This window comes from Colletotrichum karsti, assembly GCF_011947395.1.
Source record: "Colletotrichum karsti strain CkLH20 chromosome Unknown Scaffold23, whole genome shotgun sequence".
NCBI classification, from domain to species: Eukaryota; Fungi; Ascomycota; class Sordariomycetes; order Glomerellales; family Glomerellaceae; genus Colletotrichum; species Colletotrichum karsti.
The window spans coordinates 368,801-388,295 of NW_024065923.1; the positions used below are offsets into that span (position 1 = coordinate 368,801).

A 19,495-nucleotide genomic window follows, 5' to 3' on the forward strand; every position below is an offset into this window, starting at 1 on the left:
CCACGGCCCGATTTTCTTTTCAAGACATGTAATGTAGGAATGATTGGGATGACGAACCCGACTCAGAAGGGACTCTTGACGTATTCACAGAGCGCGCGGGAGCGAGAACCTTAAGGGAGAAACTCTCATCCAACCACACGGCGGTTGGCAAGCACACAGTTGCACATGGAAGTGACTCTTAAGTCTTTCTGCATCAGTTGCGAAAAGAACATTCAATTGCTACCCTCTCCCTTTTGTTCGCTTAACTAGAGCTGGTGGCAATGAGCTGTGACAACGCCAGGACCTCGGCGGTGGTGATGGGCTCAGACGACGTGTTGAAGCCCTCCTTGAAGGGCAGACGCTCCTCTTCAAACACAATCTTCATCCACTCCAACGGCGCAGCAGGCGACGAGAAGCTTCCACCCAAAGTACCGAGAATAACAGCAGATTCTCCCAGGGAAACCGTGACTTGGCTGGTGGTCAAGTTGAAAGAAGGATTCGTAGCCTTCGCGGTGGCAATCCTCTTGCTCCTAGCGGTAGCCATGGTCGCAACGTTGATCTTGTCCTCTGTCGCGGCAGCGCCCTCGGCAAGATATCCCTTCGTCTCTCCCCACACGGTCTCGTTGAAGGTCTTGGCGTCGCCCGTCACCGCAAAGTCGGCACGAGACAAGCTGCCATCATGCTCGATGACGTTGTGCTTCGCGATATCGTCCAGGTTGAAGGTGTTCGCGTCTCCAGTAGTCGATGTGGCGAAAGCCGGTGTTCCAAGGGTGCGCACGAGGGACTCGTTGAAGTTGATAGCCTTGCCGAGGCCAGAGATCAGATTGTCCATGCTGATAGACTTGCCATCGCGGGGGAGATAACCGTGGTTGGCGAGTGAGTTGAGCATCGGGCAAGGAGAGCGCTTGGCGGAGGCATCCGGGGCTTGCCAGGCGAAGTTGGGATCCTCATCGCGAGGAACAGCGTAGGCGCTGGTAGTAGCGGCGCAAGCTGCGGCAACCATGACTGAGGCACGCATGTTGATTTAGTTGAGGCAGTTCGAACAGGTTGGAAAGAAAGAGTGGTATGCAGTTGGAAACTGTTAAAGAATGTGGTGGCTCACTGGGCCGATGTTGAACGAGAGTATTTACCTGTAGTAGGAGTAGTGATCCAAAAGGAACAGCTACAATTGGGAGCGATTGTGAGGTCGGTTTTATAAATTCAATTGCTTGGGAAAATGGCCAAAATTGACGTAGTTGACAATATCGTGTTACTCCCTGGGAAAGGGGCTGAAGGGTACGCTCCCGAGAGCACCGGCCACCGGGTGGATCCGAAAGACGGTGAGCCCGAGAGAGCCGGCCCCACTACCGCGCCTTACGTGGTGCCCTCGGAAGCCGGGCTGTCCTGCACAGAAACATTCAAATCAGCACGAATGATACCACTTTGGTCTATATTTACTTCCGATATGCGCCCTAAAGTCATAGTTCATCCCTTTTCTCGGACTTGGGAAGGCCGCCACGCTGTTAGCTGACAATTGATTGTTTTCTCATTGGCTGGCTGCATTACCACCTTAGATGAAACGGCGATCGAATATTTCTAGAAAAAGTCAACTTAAGTGAAAGTCTTGGAAGGCCACCGGTCAGGTAGGGATGTCCCATGAGATCCAATCTGGCGTTTCCGCAATAACAATGCGAACACGAGAGTTCCCGTGATTGACAGCTCCGGGCGGGAAATCCCACGGCTGACATGGGCCGGCTGCAGGGAGCCCGGAAATGCATGATGTGGGTCAACATCAACCCCTTCGCCCACAAATTTCGTTCAGAATGCTTCATATTGACAGATTTCAATGCTTCAACCATCCAACGATACAAATGCCTCGTTGGCTTAGTGGTACAGCGCCTCACTAGTAATGAGGAGATCACCTGTTCGATTCAGGTACGAGGCAATATCTTTTGTTTTTGCCTCCTTCAACCCCATGTGAAGATGTCCTGGTACTCCTCGGCCCTCTCACGATGCCTCTAAGTTATTTCATGGCGCCACAGCTTCCACATCCGCCTCCGCACCCGCCGCCGCAACCTCCACCACAACCGCTTCCGCATTCAGCACCATCTCTAGGAGGACAGCAACTCGTGGGGTGGTTACCGCAGTCTGTGCACCGAGGGAAAGCGAGATCAGCCAAAGGAAGGAGTTCTCTCTGGCTCTCCTCAACGCACAGCTTGTCCTCGACGGCTTCGACGTTGACGTGAGCCCTGCCAGCTTCGCAGGTCCAGCAGAGACAAGCGTGGTACTCCGTGCCGAACTCCTCGCGCCAGAGACTCTGCATGTCCGTCGTCAGTTCCTGCAACCTGTCGGCGCTGATCTCGTCATCGTGGTCGATGAGACGACCGGCCATCTTCTTGGAGTAGGCGCGGTAGCGGAGGGGTGAAAGCTGGTGAGTGTGCCAGACGAGGTCGATGTCCAGGGTCGGGACCATCACCGTACCGGGGTGAGCACCGATAAGGTGGAAGAAGTTGCGGTAGCGTTCGATGGACTGCGCGATGGTGGCTTCTGCGGTAGGAGAGCGCAGCCAAGCATAGCGTGACATCTTCGAGGAGAAGTCGAACTGTCGGTTGATGGCCGCGGAGAGGTTGTATGAGAACAGGACCGTGCCGGCCGAGTTCTTGAGGTTGAAGATGCCAGTGGATTGGCGACCTTCAGCAACGAGGGATTCAAGCGTGCTATCCTCCTCAATGAAGTCAAGGAATCTCGACAAGGTGATGTCAGCGTCCACCGAGTTCGACTGTGTAGCGTTGTTAGCACGGGCAACAAACTTCACCTGAAATGAACCCGTCGCGAGTCATTGGAGAGCCGAACTTACAACTTCAATCCAGTCAAGCCCGCTCAGACCGAGGTTGCCGCCAAGCTCAATGAACCTGGCGTAGGCCTTGGGATGCAGCATGAGGGCGTGCCATGCCATCAGTACGTCGACGGGCGGCTGTTGTCTCTCAACGGCGGCGCTCCATTTCTCAAAACGAGAGACTGCCCGTTTGCAGTACAGATCCCAGCCTTGTTCGGCAGTGAGGTTTGCTTCATCGGCCAGCAACTCGACGCTTCTTCGGAGAGCGACGAATGTGTCGAGGAGTCTCAGGTGAGTCGCGCAATCGGCGATACCGGGAAGCTCGCGCTGGGTGACGTCTTGGTCTTTGACCGAAACATCGAGCTTCGTCTTCTGCTCGTTCCCAGCGGGCAGAACTCTGTTAAAACATGTGAGTCAAGGTCTTCGGGTGCGAGAAACAGGAGACGAACTGGTCGGCGAAGATGGCAGGCATTTTGAGGTGAATTAGTATGGGAACCGGCCCTGTTTGATGGCTGTCTGTGCAAGTGATTTGTAGCTTTCAATTGACCTCACAGGAAACGGCAAGATGAGGATGAAACTGTCAACTTTCAAGGGAAGACGAGCTTCTTATCAGCTCGCCATCTTCACAAGAGAAGAGCTTTATCAAGATCCTACTCGCACATGAACACAAGCAACAGCCCTGTGACCAGCCTCCGAATCCCAAAACGGTATGGAGGTGAGCAAGTTTCAGGACGCCAGCGCAAGACGGATTGCTGTGGCATCATCCAGCTGCGTCGCTGATTGGCGCTGTGGCTGGACTGGCCCGACTCAAGCGGCACGCGGGGGCCGCTGACTGTCAATTCCCCCACTGATACCAGCCCAACACGACGCTGAGTTGGAGGAGATGTTGTTGGAGGATTGGGGAAAAGGGCGGGGGATCCTTGGCAGCTTTGCCTACCTGTCAGCGGGAGGTGGGAGCTGGAAAAGGGATGGGCCGTGGGGGCCTCAGCGGGCTGTAGGGGGCTCTCTTGACCGATGAATTTCCATTATTCCCTCCTCCATCTCATGTTCGTTGAAGAGCCTCGTCGTAGGGATGCCTTCTGCGAAGAGTCTTCATAACCCAAAGACTCGAGTATGGCCCGGCATTTATCGATCTTTGTATTCCCCTGTACCAACAAGACAGGCCTATGTAACGGAGCCCTGATGAAAACACTGCCAAGCTCCTCTTCAGACCTGACAAGCTGCTGATTTTCGCAGCAAACAATGCCAATCGACGTCTTCCCGTCGCGCAAACACCACAGCCTGGCTTGTACACCCCTTCATTCATCTCCTCGCCCGAGGTCCTTTTATCCAGCCGGCCATCGTCTCTCCGTCTCCTCTCTTGTGCCTCCCAACGCCGTAAGCCCGTCAGCAGTGACACTCAATCGAGCAGGCTCTGTCTCCCTTGCATCTCGAGGCGTATCTGCCCAGACAAATGAGATTCACGATCCCTTCACCACTTTCCCCAACGGAGCCCAATGGCAGCACCCTAGCTCCCGCACTCGCCATGTGGCCTTGATTCGATCGTCGGCCAGACCGGCCGAAACGGGCATGTTGAGGCTTTCGTGCTCGCCCGCCACTGCAGCTTTATCGAAAGCTTGGGTTGCGGTCCTTCTTCAGCCCCTCGTCTGTTTGTCCCATCTGAGACTGTCGCCGGTGATGCTGGTGTTTGTCGAGTCTGACCCTTGCCTTTCCACTGGGTCGTAGATACGGCCTGCAGAATCCAGCCAACGCCTCATATGTTCTGCAAATACCCATTCCCGCCCCCCGCCCGGCCGTTTTGTCTTCCCGTTCCTCATCTTCTTTAATCTTTAATCAAGTGCCGTGATGGAGTTTGTTTTAGTTTGGCCGCTCTTTGCGGCCGCATTAGTGTGTTCTCATGCTCTGCTGGACGACAGACAGGTTTCTGAGAGTCCATCTCCATCTGTAATCGCAACTTCGTCCGCTAGCAGTACATCGGTCTTCACGGCACCTACCGCGATTCCCGCACCCAGCATTAACAGCAGTGTCTACGATCTATCGCAACATTTTTGCAGAATATTCAGACATGCCAGTAAGACAGACTATCGGCGTCCCGACTTTACTGAAAGGGATTCTGAATATATCTAGGCGTCTATGCCGATGGCAAGATTTACATCGACGGCGGCAATACTTACGTGCCGAAGGGCGGTAATACCTTCTACAACACAGAAGCTGGGGGCTACACGGCAGGAATGCGTGAGTCTAGCCGCGTCTTGCTACCACTTCTTCACTAAGTTGAATGCCACAGACAACCAGCTCCTTGTCTTGGACCTGTCCACCAACTTCACCAACCAAGAGATAGGGCCTTACAGCTCCATCTTCAAATCTCCTGATGTTCCGAATGGCCTTATTGAGCATGTTCTATGGTACTCCGAAAACACGAAGAAGGTCTATCAGCTGGGCGGTTGGTTTTCCTTCAACAGCGAGCAGAACCCGGCATACCTAGCAGACGAGAACATGCCAGAACCTGCCATCTGGGAGTTTGACGTTGGTAATAAGCGATGGACAATGTCGAAGGACTTCGACATCTCCAACAATGGTGAGATCATTGATCGGCCCGGGGCAGCAGCCTTCTGCGATGCACCGACGTTGAATCGGAGTTACGTTTTTGAGGGATACGTTCAGCACAGGTCGGGCCCGGCAAACACTCAGTATGCGCAGTCGTCAGACTTTCGGTGTAAGTTTGAAAAGACCTCATCGCTGAAGAGCTTTACTGACATGTCCAGTTCTCGAAGGACTGCTCGAACTCGATACTGCCGACAAATCCCAGCCTAAGCTCACCAACATCTCGGTTCCGACATACATCGGTCCACGCATGAACGGCGCCATGGTGCATGTTCCCGTGGGAGACAAAGGTATAATCGTGAACCTCGGTGGACAAACCACCCGCAATCCGACGCCCTACGGAGTCCAAGTGAAGGGCGCAAACTCGGGAAACATCAACGTAAGTCGTCATCTCATGTACTTCCATGGTCGCGGAGCGAGCTGACGGCAAGCAGATCAACATGTCTTTCGTCGACATCTACGATATCGAAACCGGCTTCTGGTTTCGCCAGGAAACCTTCGGTCTTCCGGATATCCCAACCGGCCGCTCCGACATCTGCGCCGTGCTCGTGCCAGCCAAGGATTCCTCATCATGGAACATCTACATGATAGCTGGCGTGGAGAACTACGCGACCTACATCACCTCCGAGGAGATTTGGGTGCTCACCTTGCCAACTTTTCAATGGATCCTGGTGCACACCCGTGCGGACGGCATGTATGGGCACACGTGTCATGCAGTCGGCGAGAATCTTCTCATCGTCGGTGGTATGCAAACGAAGAATGACGGCACCGGCACAAACGTCAATACTTGCTCGGACCATATGCCTGCGGAGATCTTTTCGTTGGTAACGCACAACTATACCGGGAAGTACGACACCGAAGCAGCAAAGCGGCTGGCTCCGGTCCCGTCGCAAGTTGTGGACGCCATCGGCGGCACGTCTTCCGGGGGCGCATATATGACAAAGCCACGTGCATGGAGCGACGTCTATCTCCAGTACATCTTCGATCCGTCCCTGAAAAGACCGGAGTACACCCCGACTTACACGCTTGTCGTGCAACCCAGCGCCGCCAACAGCTCCACCCCATCTCCCTCTTCTCCTTCCTCAAATGGACCGTCAAAGGGCGCCATAGTCGGCGGTGTGGTCGGCGGCGTTCTCGGCGCCATCGCGCTTGTCGGTCTGGGCATCTTCATTGTCCTTTTCCGCCGCAAGAAAAGGAGAAGAGCGGAGGAAGCCGCTACCGCGGAAGCAGCGCGCCAAAGTGGTGCCTTCTCGGAATTGCCGGGATACACCCCGTACTCGTCACCTACCGAGCCGAAACCTGCCTACGCTAGGTCGCCGACACCGGGTTTGCAGGCTGCGGAGTTGGAGGTGCCTCAGAATGCGAGCGAGATGCCGAGTAGCCCGCGGTATGGAGGGTGGGTTGAGATGGGCAGTGATGTGACGGCGTCACCAAGGGTCGGTGATGTTAGTCCCACGCTTGGTTCGGAGGGACATGGATACGAAGGTAGTCATGGGAGGTTGAGCCCTGCAGGCCGATGACGATGAGGTACTTCGAGGCGGCCGGTGCTTGCAGTGAACTTGCGAGGATGAAAAAATGGTCCGTCATCTCATTTCATATCGAGGAGGGAACTGGTTTCCTAGGAGCTAAACTCTATATCTGTCGCTAAAGACCTGCTCTGCAAGCTGTTTTTTCCTATGCTACATATTTCCCCTCAAAGAAACTATACAGAAGTCCTACGCCCAAATAATCTCAGGCAAATTGTGTCTCTAAATTGTAGAAATTTCGTAATAGGCCTTTATATCAAATTTCCTGCCCTCTTACGGCTTGAAAATAAGGGAAGGCACCTCCAACCTAAGTCAGTGGATGCATAGAGCCCAGCCGCCAGTTCTCCGCTTTGGTCCGCAGGCCGATCCGTCTGAGGTGGAGATGACGGAGGCCGAGGATCCACCTGGAATCGGCACTCCATCCGGGGATCCCGGAAGGCCGCGTAGGTTCTGCATTTAGCGTCACTGTTTGGCCCGAAGTCTTCGGGTGCTCAGAGCCACAGCCCGGACGGTTTTAGTGGTCCATACTTCATTCCCGGCATCTGTTGGGTAATAGTTGAAAGTTGGTCAACCGCAAAGAAATGCCTTCAGAGGCGCTTGCACCGTATGTGAAGAGCGTATTATAAATTGACGTGGGTTCCATTATAACCATGTCTAGCTCAACCTGTCTTAACACACTCAACGTGGGAGGCCGGGTCGATCAATGCCTGGCAGTCTTGCGTCGTCAACTTGGTTGTCAACCCATTGCATGCCTCCCCGTCCTTGTTGGAATCTACGCCAGTAGCACCACCAGCACCGTTGCAGATAGGCGCCTTCATTTGGCGTTTCTTTCCATTAACACAGCTGCAAGAGAATCGTGCTGGGCCTTGAGGTTCTCGTTCGACGAGAGATTTGACACTGAGTTGAGTAAGTTGATAAGTCAACACATCTAGTCTTTGGATGCAAGCAATCTTACTCTTGAAGGGGACTAGCTGTAACGGGGGCTGCTATCGTCAAAGCCAGAAGGGCGAGGGTGAGAATACTAGATTTCGAGAAGGTCATTGTGACTTGCCAGAGATAATCAAAGAAACTGTTAGATGAGCCGTAGATAACGCAGAATGTGGGCGCGGATACAGGCGACTATTTAATCTTCTCGATCTAAGAGGGTGAAAGTCAACTATTGAAACTCTCATTACTCACGGGACATCAGCAACGGGCATTTCTGATTCGTGGCATGACCCAAGAGCATGGGCGAACAGGTGTTAAGCTTCGGCCGGGACACTCGCTAAGCCTCAAAGCCTCCGCCAAACCTGGGGTTTTGCATCTCGGCCGGCCTGTAACATCCAGAAATGCAAGGATCAGCGTGGCAGTTACAGCCCTATTCGTGGCTATCGGCAGAAGTCTCAGCTACTCGGGTTCATCCGATACGTCTCAGATCTACCACGAGTGGTGGTTAGCAAAGGGGATCTGACTCGCTTTCTGAAGTCTACGGTCAACTACACTACTCCACGGTTATTCCTGGCCGAATACTTGCACAGTGATAACGGATAATAAGCGCAGTACTAGAGCTAACAACAACAAGGATAGGCATAGAAGTGGCAAGAAGTAGTTGCAAGAAAAGGTTAACAGTGGATGACTGTATTGCGGAGGTTGTTCCGTCTCGGCGGAGCTGAACCGCTTCTTCCGCTATGGCTATTGTTTTTGTTGCGATATTAGTGCGAAACCTAACTTCTCTGGTTATTTGGGAAGAGCATGGTGCGTGTTGTCCCAGCTGTTGTTTTTACGGGCATTCATTTCATATCATCAAACGGTTCGGAAGTTGGGAAGGTTGCGGAAACGTGTAAAAGATTAAATTGATGATTACTTGCGCTCATAATGGCAAGTAGTGATTCAGTCTTGGTATTGTTAAACAATACTCTACGGTGATTGACGCTCGTGCTCCCTCAACGCTTGCTCTCCGTGGCGATCTCATAAGAGCCCGAAGAGAAATGGCAACCCCCCGGTAAGTAATGTGGCCATGACTTCGGTTGCTGTTCCTCCGCATTGTATGTGCTTCATCGCGCTGCAAATGATGGGAATCGAATGCCTGGCGCAAGTGTCGAAAGTTAGGTTGATAGAAATGCAGGTGATAGGCAATGAAAAGCATACGTAGAAGAACAGCCAGACCGAAAAGTAGAACGGTAGCGCTGAAGCCGTGAAGATTGCCCTTGATTTTGATCGTTTGGGCATTCTGCTGTTGAGCTTTTGAGCTTCTAATGTGAACTTTGATGGCATCTTTCCCTTTGCAACTTGATACGCGGTGGCCGAAAATATTATGTGGCTCAAATGAAGGGTGCAGAATTTTACGATATTGGTTACACAGTCATCGAGAATTTATAGCAAGAGATATGTGAGATTGCCAACGGCTGGAGTTAATCACTTCATTTGATCTCCAGCCATGATGGAGACAGCGTGAATCAGTGACAGAAACTAACTGCGCCAAACAGGTCTTTTCGCGACAACCCCGACGAGAGCGTTGCGAAGTACAAGCTCTGATGGATACGCTTGGCATGGTGCCCACGACTGACTGCAAGGAACAGTTTCCTCGTGGTTGACGTGATATACCAGACAACGTCAAACATGCCCGCAAGATCAAAATTGACGCCTAGCGTTGCATTTTCTAACGGATCCGGTACCTCTGTTACCGGCAGGTGCTTACTGTGAAATGCGATTGATGTCTATGCGATAGATAGGTGGGCTCGACGATTGACAGTGCACGTTGTAATGAGTAATGGCTGTCTCGTACTCTCGTCCGCCGGGCTGTGTGGTACACGATATTTTATGTACTTGGCAAATGCGACCGTATGGCAAGAGGGTTCGGCTACATCAGTGTACCAGCTGGACGGACCAGCATGTTGAAATATCGCCAACATAGCCTTCTTATGAAATGAAGGATAGCCGCGTATTTGTGAACATACAAGGCTAGTGAATGAGAAAATCTAGGATTGAAAGCAGAAACCTGGTCATTTTCTCTTGCGAAGTTGAATGACATCCCTTGGATCAATAGCTAAATCGACTCCACGAGAACCGCTTGAAGACGATGACGTCCAGTTTCTGTCCTAATTTCAAACCTACGGGGCGCGCAGCCGCTATGAGATAGGTTCACCTCGGCTATTCCCCGTCCCTAATTCAAGAACGTGTCTTAAGCCGGCTCGTCGCCCGGATTGTCTGTCCGAGAGGAGCAAACAGCACGTGCAATATGTAGTTCCGTCAATGGCACCGTCAATTTGATGTTTCTACTGTGCAAAGATCACTGAAAGGACGAACATCGTTCCGCGGAACGCGGGTTGATAGCACACCACAACGGAGCTGCACGGGGACGGGAAGCCAGGGTCCAACCCCGTTCGTGGTTAGATTACGCTTAACGAGAAGAATGCAAAGCTAAAGGTGGTTCCGAGTCCCCGCTGCGGCAAAAACAACCACTCAAGACCTGGAAGCAATACGAGGTGATCGTCACTCGCTAACCCATGTTTATGGTTGTCCATTGCAACAACCAGCTCGGCGAAGTCAACGTTGCTCTCGAGGCGCTCAATAGGTGTCGAATCCATTCGAGTTGGTTCGGTTTACTGACCCAATTTGCTTCCCCAGACATCGTCATTCCGTCGAGGGAGGGCCGCAGACGTTCGCTTCCGGCCTGAAGTTGCCGCTCCTCTGGGCACGCTGAACCACAAATGGAACTCTTAACCTCGTTGAGGCGAGTTGGATCCAAGATGCATCACCTGGTTCGTCTCGTTCTTCTATTTCTGGCCACTCCCGCCCGGTGGGACCCCTAAAAGTTAACGGGGTGATCCGACGCTTCTCTTGGCTTCGCTTTCGGAGGCGCTGGTCGTTGGCTCCCTTCGGAGATCTGGAGTAGCACACCCAATTCTTTGGGCATTGCCGGACAGGCATTCCCCACAGAAGGTGACGGTGACGTCGAAATCACCAACCTCACTTGCTCGACAACCGACTTGGCGAGGATGCCTGCTCATCCACTGTGACCTTCGTGTATAAAGGACAGCCCTTCTGCCACTGTGAACGCATCCTGTTAACCACACTTCACGATCCCAACAACCACTCAACATTACTCCAACCCAAATCACGCATCACAAAACGTTTTTCAATATGCAGTTCACTCTTGCTACTGTTGCCGCCCTCTTCGGCGCCTCCGCCATCGCCGCCCCGGCCCCTCAGGCCACCGACGCCCCCAACCCGTCGGAGAACATTGAGATCACCAACTTCTCCGTCCGTAAGCAGGAGAACGGTACCCTCACCAACGTCAATTTCAGTCTCACTGGCCGTGATGCCACCGACCTGGCCTGCGTAGGCGCCAACCCCGCACTCCCCTCCGAGGTCATCACCTGCGGCGAGTCCAAGTACCGCTTCACCTTGAGAGAGGGTACTGAGTCGGAGTTTGCTCTTCGCATTTACCATGAGCTTGGCCTTGCGTAAGTTTTATGAACCATGTTGTGATTTTGATCGTATTGCTGACTTGACCAATTAGTGTTGGCTTCTGGGGAGAGGGCGATGTCCCCTCATACTGCCATGCTGGCGGTCTCGGTGATCTGCTCTGCACCCAGGTCAACTCTCCTACGACTATTGTCATTGACAACACTCCCCCTCCCGTCAACCCTTAAGAGATATCCGGATGAATGATGGGTCGATTAGTACATAATGTGTAAACTTATCTTGTAAATGTTTAGCGATACATGATTGCATCGAAAAGTCTAGACTTGAGAACAATAGACATTGATGAAAACTTGCATTTTCTCACATGGCCATGATATTTGAAGCTCTGAAAATCAAAATCATATGATGCGATATGAGATTCAATTGCGCAGGTCTCAAAATGGGGGATCTAAGAGACTCGTCTTCACAGCGCTGCGTCCATGAGATAACAGGTGGGCTGGGATGAGATGAGAGGTTGCAATAAGAAGAACATCTAATAAGCTGAAAAACTGGAAATTGGCGATTTAAATGCTTCGAGAACAATGAAGTAAACTCATGGCAGCTGACTGAGTGAGATCAGCTATGTAGCGTGAAATGAGCCCAGCTATTGTATGAGCAGTGAGAGTGAGAGAAGCTCTGGGAAACCCACCGACTGTGAGGTGGAACACAGACCACCCCACCTGGCTTTGTGGGGCAGCCGCAGCCGGGAAAAGGTGCGCCCTTCCGTGCCTCCCCGCCTTACCTAATCCGGGTACCTAAGCATCTGAGGTGGCCAGGGTGAGGTAGGCACGAGCATCTTGCGTAGCTGTTGTAGCCTCCCACCAAACACCCATCAGCCTTGCCGTCTCGATCAACAATCCCACGAATTCTTCCCACGACGCCGCGCGAACCCTTCCATCACACACCAATCACACTCTACCACACACAAGACCTGGAAAAATCGCCAACATGTCCGAAGGCGCGCTGAAGCCCGAGAAGGACTTCTCGAAGGAGACGGACAAGCAGATCCCGGAGGCCGAGCAGCTCGCGAAGGTGGGCAGCATCGGAATTGCACAGCTTTGGAGCTATTACTGACTATTCTCTGCCTGCAGAGCGATATTTCAGCTGCCATCGAGAAGCTCAGCGTTCTTGAGAAGCAGACCCGTCAGGTGAGCACGCTGCCCCTCCCTTCCCCGACGTCACCAAGCTAACCCAGAGCAGTCGTCAGATCTTGCCTCGACGTCGCGTATACTCATCGCCATTGTCACACTCGCCAAGGATGCTGGAGACTGGAGCTTGATGAACGAGCAGGTCTTGGTCCTGTCGAAGAAGCATGGCCAGCTCAAGCAAGCTATTACCAAGATGGTTCAGGCGGTGATGGGCTTCCTCGACTCTACACCGAACCTCGAAACCAAGCTCACCGTCATCGAGACCCTGCGAACTGTCACCGAAGGCAAGATCTTCGTAGAAGTCGAGCGTGCCCGCGTTACCAGAATCCTATCCGACATCAAGAAGGAGCAAGGCGACCTCAGAGCGGCAACAGACATCCTGTGCGAGCTGCAGGTGGAGACGTTTGGTTCTATGGACCGTCGGGAGAAGACCGATTTTATCCTCACACAAGTCGCACTCTGCATTGAGAGCGGTGACTGGACCCAGGCTGGCATCCTCAGTCGTAAGATCAGCACCAGATACCTCTCGCGAAAGCCGAAGAAGACGCCCGAGCAGCTGGAGAAGGAGAAGAAGGAGCGCGAGAAGAAGAAGGCAAGGGGCGAGGAGGTCCCAGAGGAGAAGGAGGACGATACTACCGACCTGAAGCTGCGATACTACGAGCAGCAGATCATCCTTGCGAAGCACGATGACAAGTACCTCGAGGTTTGCAAAAACTACCGCCAGGTCCTGGACACCGAGGCTGTCGAGGAGGACCCCAAGAAGCTTCACCCCGTAGGTCGCCCATCCAATTACCTTGTGCTTCCAATACTAACAGGCAGCAGGTCCTGCAGCGCATCATCTACTTCGTCATCCTCGCCCCTCATGACAACGAACAGCACGATCTCCTTCACCGAATCCAAAAAGACACTAGGATCAGCCAAGTCAGCCAAGAGGCTGACCTCCTTAAGCTCTTCACCGTCCACGAGCTCATGCGCTGGCCCGAGGTTGCGAAGACCTTTGGCCCTCACCTGTGCGAGACCGATGTCTTCGACGCCCAGGCCGGTCAGTCTGGGGATGAGAAGGCGCACCAGCGCTGGCAGGACCTGCGTAAGAGGGTGATTGAGCACAACGTCCGCGTTGTGGCTAAGTACTACACTCGCATCCAGATGAAGCGTCTGACACAGCTTCTGGATCTTACCGAGGACGAGACGGAGAAGTACATCAGCGAGCTCGTCACCTCCAAGACTATCTACGCCAAGATCGATCGCCCCGCACGCATTGTCAGCTTCGCGAAGCCCAGAGACGCGGACGATATCCTTAACGAGTGGAGCCACAACATGAAGAGCCTGCTCGGCCACCTCGAGCGTATCGATCACCTAATCACCAAGGAGGAAATGATGGCCAACATCCAGCCCAGCAGCGGCTCCAAGTCGGGGAAGGGAAAGGCTACTAAGGCGCATTAAACGGTTCTAACGGCTTCCGGGGTCGGCACACGGGATACGGCGTGTAATTGTAGAACATTAGAGGCAGGCAATGAACAAGACTGGGACGCAAAAATGTTTCAGTCTATGCTTTGATGAAACCTTGCCGTCTATTCTAATCAGGTCTATGGCGTCTTCTATAGTCTGTTTTAGGCGACATTCCGCCCATCTCGCGCCTTACACCTTGCTCTTCGCTTCCTCCTGGTCGGCGATCTTCTTGATCAACCCAATCAACGGCATGGCCCATTCTTTCGAGATGGGCACATGGTGTCCTCCAGGGTGAATAACAACCGCTGCCTCCTCACATCTGTCTACCAGCCCCTGGCTCCGCGACTCCTCGACAACAGTATCAAGACTACCCATGAAGTGCAGCGTAGGCGTCTTGATCTTGGGCTCATAAGCCCACTTCAGCTCCTCGGGCGGCGCGAAGAAACCAGAGTAAATAACCGCAAACTTGAACGGCTCGCCCCCGTTCGCCTCCCTCAGCTCCTCTACCCAAGGACGGAACGCCTCCGGGACCTCGAGGTGAGGCTTCTCCAGCATCGCCGTCAACAGCGCGGCGAACGCGCCGCCCTGGCTGAAACCCAGCACTCCGTCGACACCGGCCGCCTCGCGGATGGCCTTGGCGACGGCGGACACGCCCTGGTCCAGGTAGCGGTAGGCGCCCGAGGACTCGTCCTTGCGCCACCAGGCCCAGGCGTCGAGGTCCTCGTCTTCGGGGGTGGACTCGTCCGCGACGAAGCCCGGGATGTCGCGCGGGGAGAGCTTGGAGGGGCCGGTGGGGTAGAAGAGGGAGGTGGTGATGTTGAAGGGGTTGAGGGATTTGATGATGAGCTTCTCGAGGGCGCGGGTTTTGGAGCGGAAGAGGGGGCCGGATTGGGTGTATCCTGGGCATGTTAGTGTTTTTGCGTGATTACTTGTCTTGCGAGGTAAGGTGGTTGTGAAGCTTGCAGGGGTGTTCAATGAGAGCCGCGTGAGTTTCGATGAAATATATGGTACATATCTTACCGTGGAGCATGACGACTTTTATCTCCTTCTTGCCATTGCCCGGCTTCTTTGCAGCGCCGTTGGGCGCTTGTGTTGCTGCGGTGGACATTTTGCAAGTGAATGTTTGGGCAAATAGAGACGGCTGTCTGGGTTCCACGGGTATCAGAAAAGGTGTCCTATGAGAAAGAAGTCTCGAGTTAATGCGCAGGTGAAGGGGAATCTTCATGAGTATATTTAGGTGGTTTATGAGAGGGAAGGTGTGAGGTCGAAGTTGGCAGGTGGGTTCTGACAAATCCACAATGACTCTACGCCGCGACGTTACCGAATGGCGTGGGATAAGTTATCAAGTGTGATATCTTTCACGGTGCACAACACCTGACCAGCCTCGAATCACTTCTATTCGATTACTCAATCAATGGACAAACTAACACGAAAGCTCATCGCCCAAGACGTGAGGGTCAAGGCCAAGGTCATGGGTGCCGTAGTCACGTGATCTCCGTTCCGAGCGTCCGGGCCTCGAAGCGGATGCGGATACGGATGTTGATCGGAGCAACCTCCTACTTGCCGGACTCGGCTCAATTGAACGTGCGCCGGACTTCGCGTAGAGCAGCTGGCCGTGATTTACCGACTCTACGTTTGCAATGGCAAATTCTATCCAGAGATTCCGCTTGAATCGACCATTTCTGATATCACAGGGCCACACAGAGCTCGCAAGTATGGAACGCACGATGACATGGGGATCAATCGATTAGTACAACAGCTCAATTGACTCCAAGCCGTCTGTCTATGGTACAGCGTCCATAATGAATACGCGTCTGGCGGGTCCCTCCGTCCTCGAGAGGCTTCCCCCGCTGCTTGTCTATGCCATAGCCCGGAAATATCCCATCGAATGCTTAGTGGGCCTTCTTGGCCAGGGGGTTGCGGGCATCGTTCTTCCACTCGTCGGCTGCGGTCTGCGTGTGAGTACCTCGTTTCGAGAATGGGGAGCCGGTGCGACGTACACTTGAGCATGGCGTTCTGGGCAGAGTTGATGCCGTAGGCGATGACCAGACCTATATCACAATCAGTTCCTGTTCTGTCGCTCGCTCCTCCTCAATCTCCGTCGCGATCGTTCGTGGTCGGAGTCGTAGATATCATTCGGGGTCTTCGGACGTACCGGCAGCGAAGAAGGGCGCCATCGGCTTAACTGCAAGGGAGGTTAGCAATGTTGCGCGGCGGGATTTCGAGGGACGGGTCGAGGCGCGGCGGGCGCGGTTCACGTACGGACGGGCGTGGGGTACTTCTTGAGGGCGCGAGCTCCGAGCCAAGACATGGTGACGGTTTGTGATGGGGGTTTGACCGGGGAGTGGGATTGGAAAGAGGTTGATGGCGGGCGGGATTCCGAGGGTCGATGTGAAGCTATCAGAACGAGCCTTTTTCCTCCGATTGAGCTTTCGGCGGTTGGACCCGTAGCCGAGATGCGGCGGTTGTGGCCTGAGGCATCCAAGCGAGGAAGGAGAGAAGTGGGTCGTCAATTGCTGGGAGCACGGGCCAGCTTCGCTTCCTGAAATTCAGAAGGCGATGCTCTTGCGTGCCAGTGGCAGGCAACTACCTCGGTATTAAACTGATTTCCAGTTCATCAGACGTGCCTGTATTGAATGAAATTTATTGCTAGGACTATACTCAAGCAGCTAGGAATGGGACTGCATGTTGCATTAGATTTGGGAGCTCAAAAGTCACGTGACAATAGCAGCTATCTTCGGAGTCTTAACGGCAACGATTATCCTGCAGGAGCTAGGCTTCACTCACTACCTAGGTATTAGCTAGCTCTCGGAAGACAATGTACGTAGAAGAGACCCGTTGCAGAGATCACAGATGCTCTGATACATCAGCTGAGCATGGGAATCTCGCTGGATTATTTGTCCGCCTTTCTTCCGACGATATCCGACTTGTGTAGTCGTGTCGTTCGTTGTCTGTTTTACCCCTCTTCTTACCTTCGTACCATTATCTCGTGTTTCCTCCTTGAGGTTGCTTTTCTTAGATATGCGGCCTCTCGCTGAATCGAACCGAGAAAGAGACATTGTGAAAGTCAGCTGATCCTACGCCGCTCCTCACCGGGAGACGTCCCGGTACCCCACGACCCCACTTCCGGTCTGCCACTTGCGGCTGCCGCTGAAACAATTGTCCGTCGCCACTAATGGCCCCGACCACCCCTGCCGCATGCTGGCATGTGACATCATCTGACCCTTCTCCGCATTTGAGCGCAGTTGGAGGCGGTACGTACCGAAGCCTGGAACAGCCGGGGACCTCAGCTCCTCGACCGCTCCTCGTTGCCGTCACAAAGGCGTCAGCTTTCCCCAGGTTCGGGGCCCTGCTTGGCGTGGACTGGCGTGGTGGTGGTGCCAATGGCGTAGCAGCAAGATGGAGGAAAAGAGGAGAGAGCAGCAGCAGGAGGTCGCAGCAGTTCAAGCAGAGCAACCAGCCAAAACCTCCTCCTCCCTTGTGTCACATTCATCCAGGTCTTGTCTTCCTTCTGACACACACACACCACACACCACACCACCACGCACCTCCTGAAGAGCTCTCTGCATTGCTCTCTCCCTCAACGCTCACCCGAAGAATAGTGCGGGGAAAGCACATTCAAAGACACAGAGGTCGCACGGTTGTAGCCCGACCATCAGTCTCTACTCGTCCAATTACATTCATCCCATTAGCCCAGTCTACCATTCTGCCGCTTCCCAAGCACGGTCTCGACCTGACCACCACCACCACCTTACCGCTGCTACCAAACCAGACCACCAATCCCGCCGTCGCCGCCGCCGCAGCACGCCGTTACTGCTTCCCGTTCTGTGATCCAATACCAAACCACTAATCCCCTGCTCTCGGGTGCTTCCTGCTTCTTGCCGATCGAGACGTATCGAATATCGTTTTCCTTCCCTTCTTCACATTACCCGTACCAGAGGCTTGTTACCTGCAAACAAAGAGACAAGATAGTCTGTCCATTCTTTGTCGGACCAGGCGAACGGACAGCATCCCTCTCGCAGACAAGACACCTCTAGGTCACGTCGTCACCACTACACCAATCCCATCCCATCCCATCACTCAACTACCTATATCCCACCACCAACACCTTCGACAATGCTGAGCCAGCGATTGGTGCGAGCAGCCGGCGCGGCGACCCCGCGATCCGCGTTGCGAGCATTCAGCTCCACGAGCCAGCAGCGAAAGGTCCCTTCCATGGCCGACGTCAGTGCCGCTCCTCAAAGCGTCGCCGACTTCAACCAGAAATCGAAGCAGTTCCGAGAGCAGTTGGTGGAGCAGCAGAAGCAACGGGAAGCAAGTGCGTATCAATCCTCCCCTCGTCCCCCTGCGTCTGAGCCTGCCTCGGACTTGGGCTCATCCTTGAGTGCTACTTCAGGACAGAAGGCAGAGGCCGCTTCGGAGCCTCCGCGCAAGGCTGGTCCTCTGACCAACCTCATTTACGGTACTAAGGAGGGTCGCGAGCTGGACGCGCAGCTCGAGGCCAGCTTCAGTCAAGTCCTCGCCCGAGGCAAGTACGTCCACTCGATCGTCTTCCACGAGGTCAAATCCGACAAGGTTGACGAGTACACCGAGCTCGTTGGTAACTGGTACCCGCGCATGGCTTCCATGCCGGAGAACAAGGTCCATCTGGTAGGAAGCTGGAGGACCGAGGTTGGCGACTGCAACACGTTTGGTATGTTACTTTCAAGGAGCTCAAGCACCGCCGAAACAGCTGCTAATATTAGCTTCGACAGTCCATATTTGGGAGTACCAGAGATACCAGGGTTACCACGAGTCGATCCACAACATTGGAAACCACCCCGAGTTCTCTCAGTTCGATAAGAAACTCAAGAGTCTCATCACCTCGAAGAAGACATCCCTCATGCAGGAGTTCTCCTTCTGGCCCACGACTCCTCCCCGCCAGCTCGGTGGCATTTTCGAACTTCGATCTTACACTCTGCACCCCGGTAACTTGCTCGAGTGGGAGACCCACTGGAGACGGGGTCTGAAGGCCAGACGTGAGGTCATGGAGGGCGTCGGTGCTTGGTTCGTGCAGATCGGAGACCTCAACACCGTCCACCACCTGTGGCAGTTTGCCAACTTGGAGGAGCGCAAGATCCGCCGCGAGAAGAGCTGGAACCATGAGGGCTGGAGCGAGACGGTCCACAAGACCGTTCCTCTTATCCAAACCATGAAGTCGAGAATTCTTGTCCCCATGCCTTGGTCTCCTACTGCATGAGGTGGTCTACGACATGACTTTGTTTGGACTTTTCAGGCATGTGTGGCGTTGACATCGAATTATCATCTCGCGACTTTCATTTGTCGACGCACGCATGATACATACAACAACCCGTCCCACGTTGGACTTCCTGTCAGCTACAAGCGAGCCCATTGAGGTGCCCACCTGCTTGGCTGGACATGGACGCTTGGTCTTAGCTTATAAGGATCGTTAGGGGTTACCAATCTTGATATGTACAGAATACTGGTAAAACCCAGTACATAGGAATTTGAAAACAGTAACCTCTATA

General features: G+C 53.7%; 6 protein-coding genes across 6 annotated transcripts; 4 read left to right on the top strand and 2 right to left on the bottom strand.

Moving 5' to 3' along the window:
- Positions 1-241: 241 nt before the first annotated feature.
- On the bottom strand, positions 242-3,266 carry CkaCkLH20_07380 (chloroperoxidase; the record flags this gene model as incomplete). The annotated part of the gene is made up of 4 exons (XM_038890097.1): positions 242-984; positions 2,101-2,737; positions 2,816-3,189; positions 3,233-3,266. 4 exons carry the CDS (start codon positions 3,264-3,266, stop codon positions 242-244), a joined length of 1,788 nt encoding a protein of 595 aa, XP_038744575.1.
- A 188-nt stretch (positions 3,267-3,454) lies between these two features.
- CkaCkLH20_07381 (kelch domain-containing protein) lies at positions 3,455-9,438 on the top strand (the record flags this gene model as incomplete). The annotated part of the gene is made up of 6 exons (XM_038890098.1): positions 3,455-3,509; positions 4,922-5,029; positions 5,082-5,510; positions 5,560-5,777; positions 5,833-6,794; positions 9,390-9,438. The coding sequence occupies 6 exons, from the start codon at positions 3,455-3,457 to the stop codon at positions 9,436-9,438; spliced, it is 1,821 nt and encodes a 606-aa protein (XP_038744576.1).
- Positions 9,439-11,046: 1,608 nt separating this feature from the next.
- CkaCkLH20_07382 (uncharacterized protein) lies at positions 11,047-11,558 on the top strand (the record flags this gene model as incomplete). Its single annotated transcript, XM_038890099.1, has 2 exons — positions 11,047-11,369; positions 11,426-11,558. 2 exons carry the CDS (start codon positions 11,047-11,049, stop codon positions 11,556-11,558), a joined length of 456 nt encoding a protein of 151 aa, XP_038744577.1.
- Positions 11,559-12,318: 760 nt separating this feature from the next.
- On the top strand, positions 12,319-13,961 carry CkaCkLH20_07383 (26s proteasome non-atpase regulatory subunit 12; the record flags this gene model as incomplete). Its single annotated transcript, XM_038890100.1, has 4 exons — positions 12,319-12,402; positions 12,462-12,518; positions 12,571-13,290; positions 13,341-13,961. The coding sequence occupies 4 exons, from the start codon at positions 12,319-12,321 to the stop codon at positions 13,959-13,961; spliced, it is 1,482 nt and encodes a 493-aa protein (XP_038744578.1).
- Positions 13,962-14,156: 195 nt separating this feature from the next.
- Positions 14,157-15,075, bottom strand: CkaCkLH20_07384 (uncharacterized protein; the record flags this gene model as incomplete). The annotated part of the gene is made up of 2 exons (XM_038890101.1): positions 14,157-14,866; positions 14,988-15,075. The coding sequence occupies 2 exons, from the start codon at positions 15,073-15,075 to the stop codon at positions 14,157-14,159; spliced, it is 798 nt and encodes a 265-aa protein (XP_038744579.1).
- Positions 15,076-18,083: 3,008 nt separating this feature from the next.
- Positions 18,084-19,206, top strand: CkaCkLH20_07385 (nipsnap family protein; the record flags this gene model as incomplete). The annotated part of the gene is made up of 2 exons (XM_038890102.1): positions 18,084-18,660; positions 18,722-19,206. The coding sequence occupies 2 exons, from the start codon at positions 18,084-18,086 to the stop codon at positions 19,204-19,206; spliced, it is 1,062 nt and encodes a 353-aa protein (XP_038744580.1).
- Between the last annotated feature and the right edge of the window lie 289 nt (positions 19,207-19,495).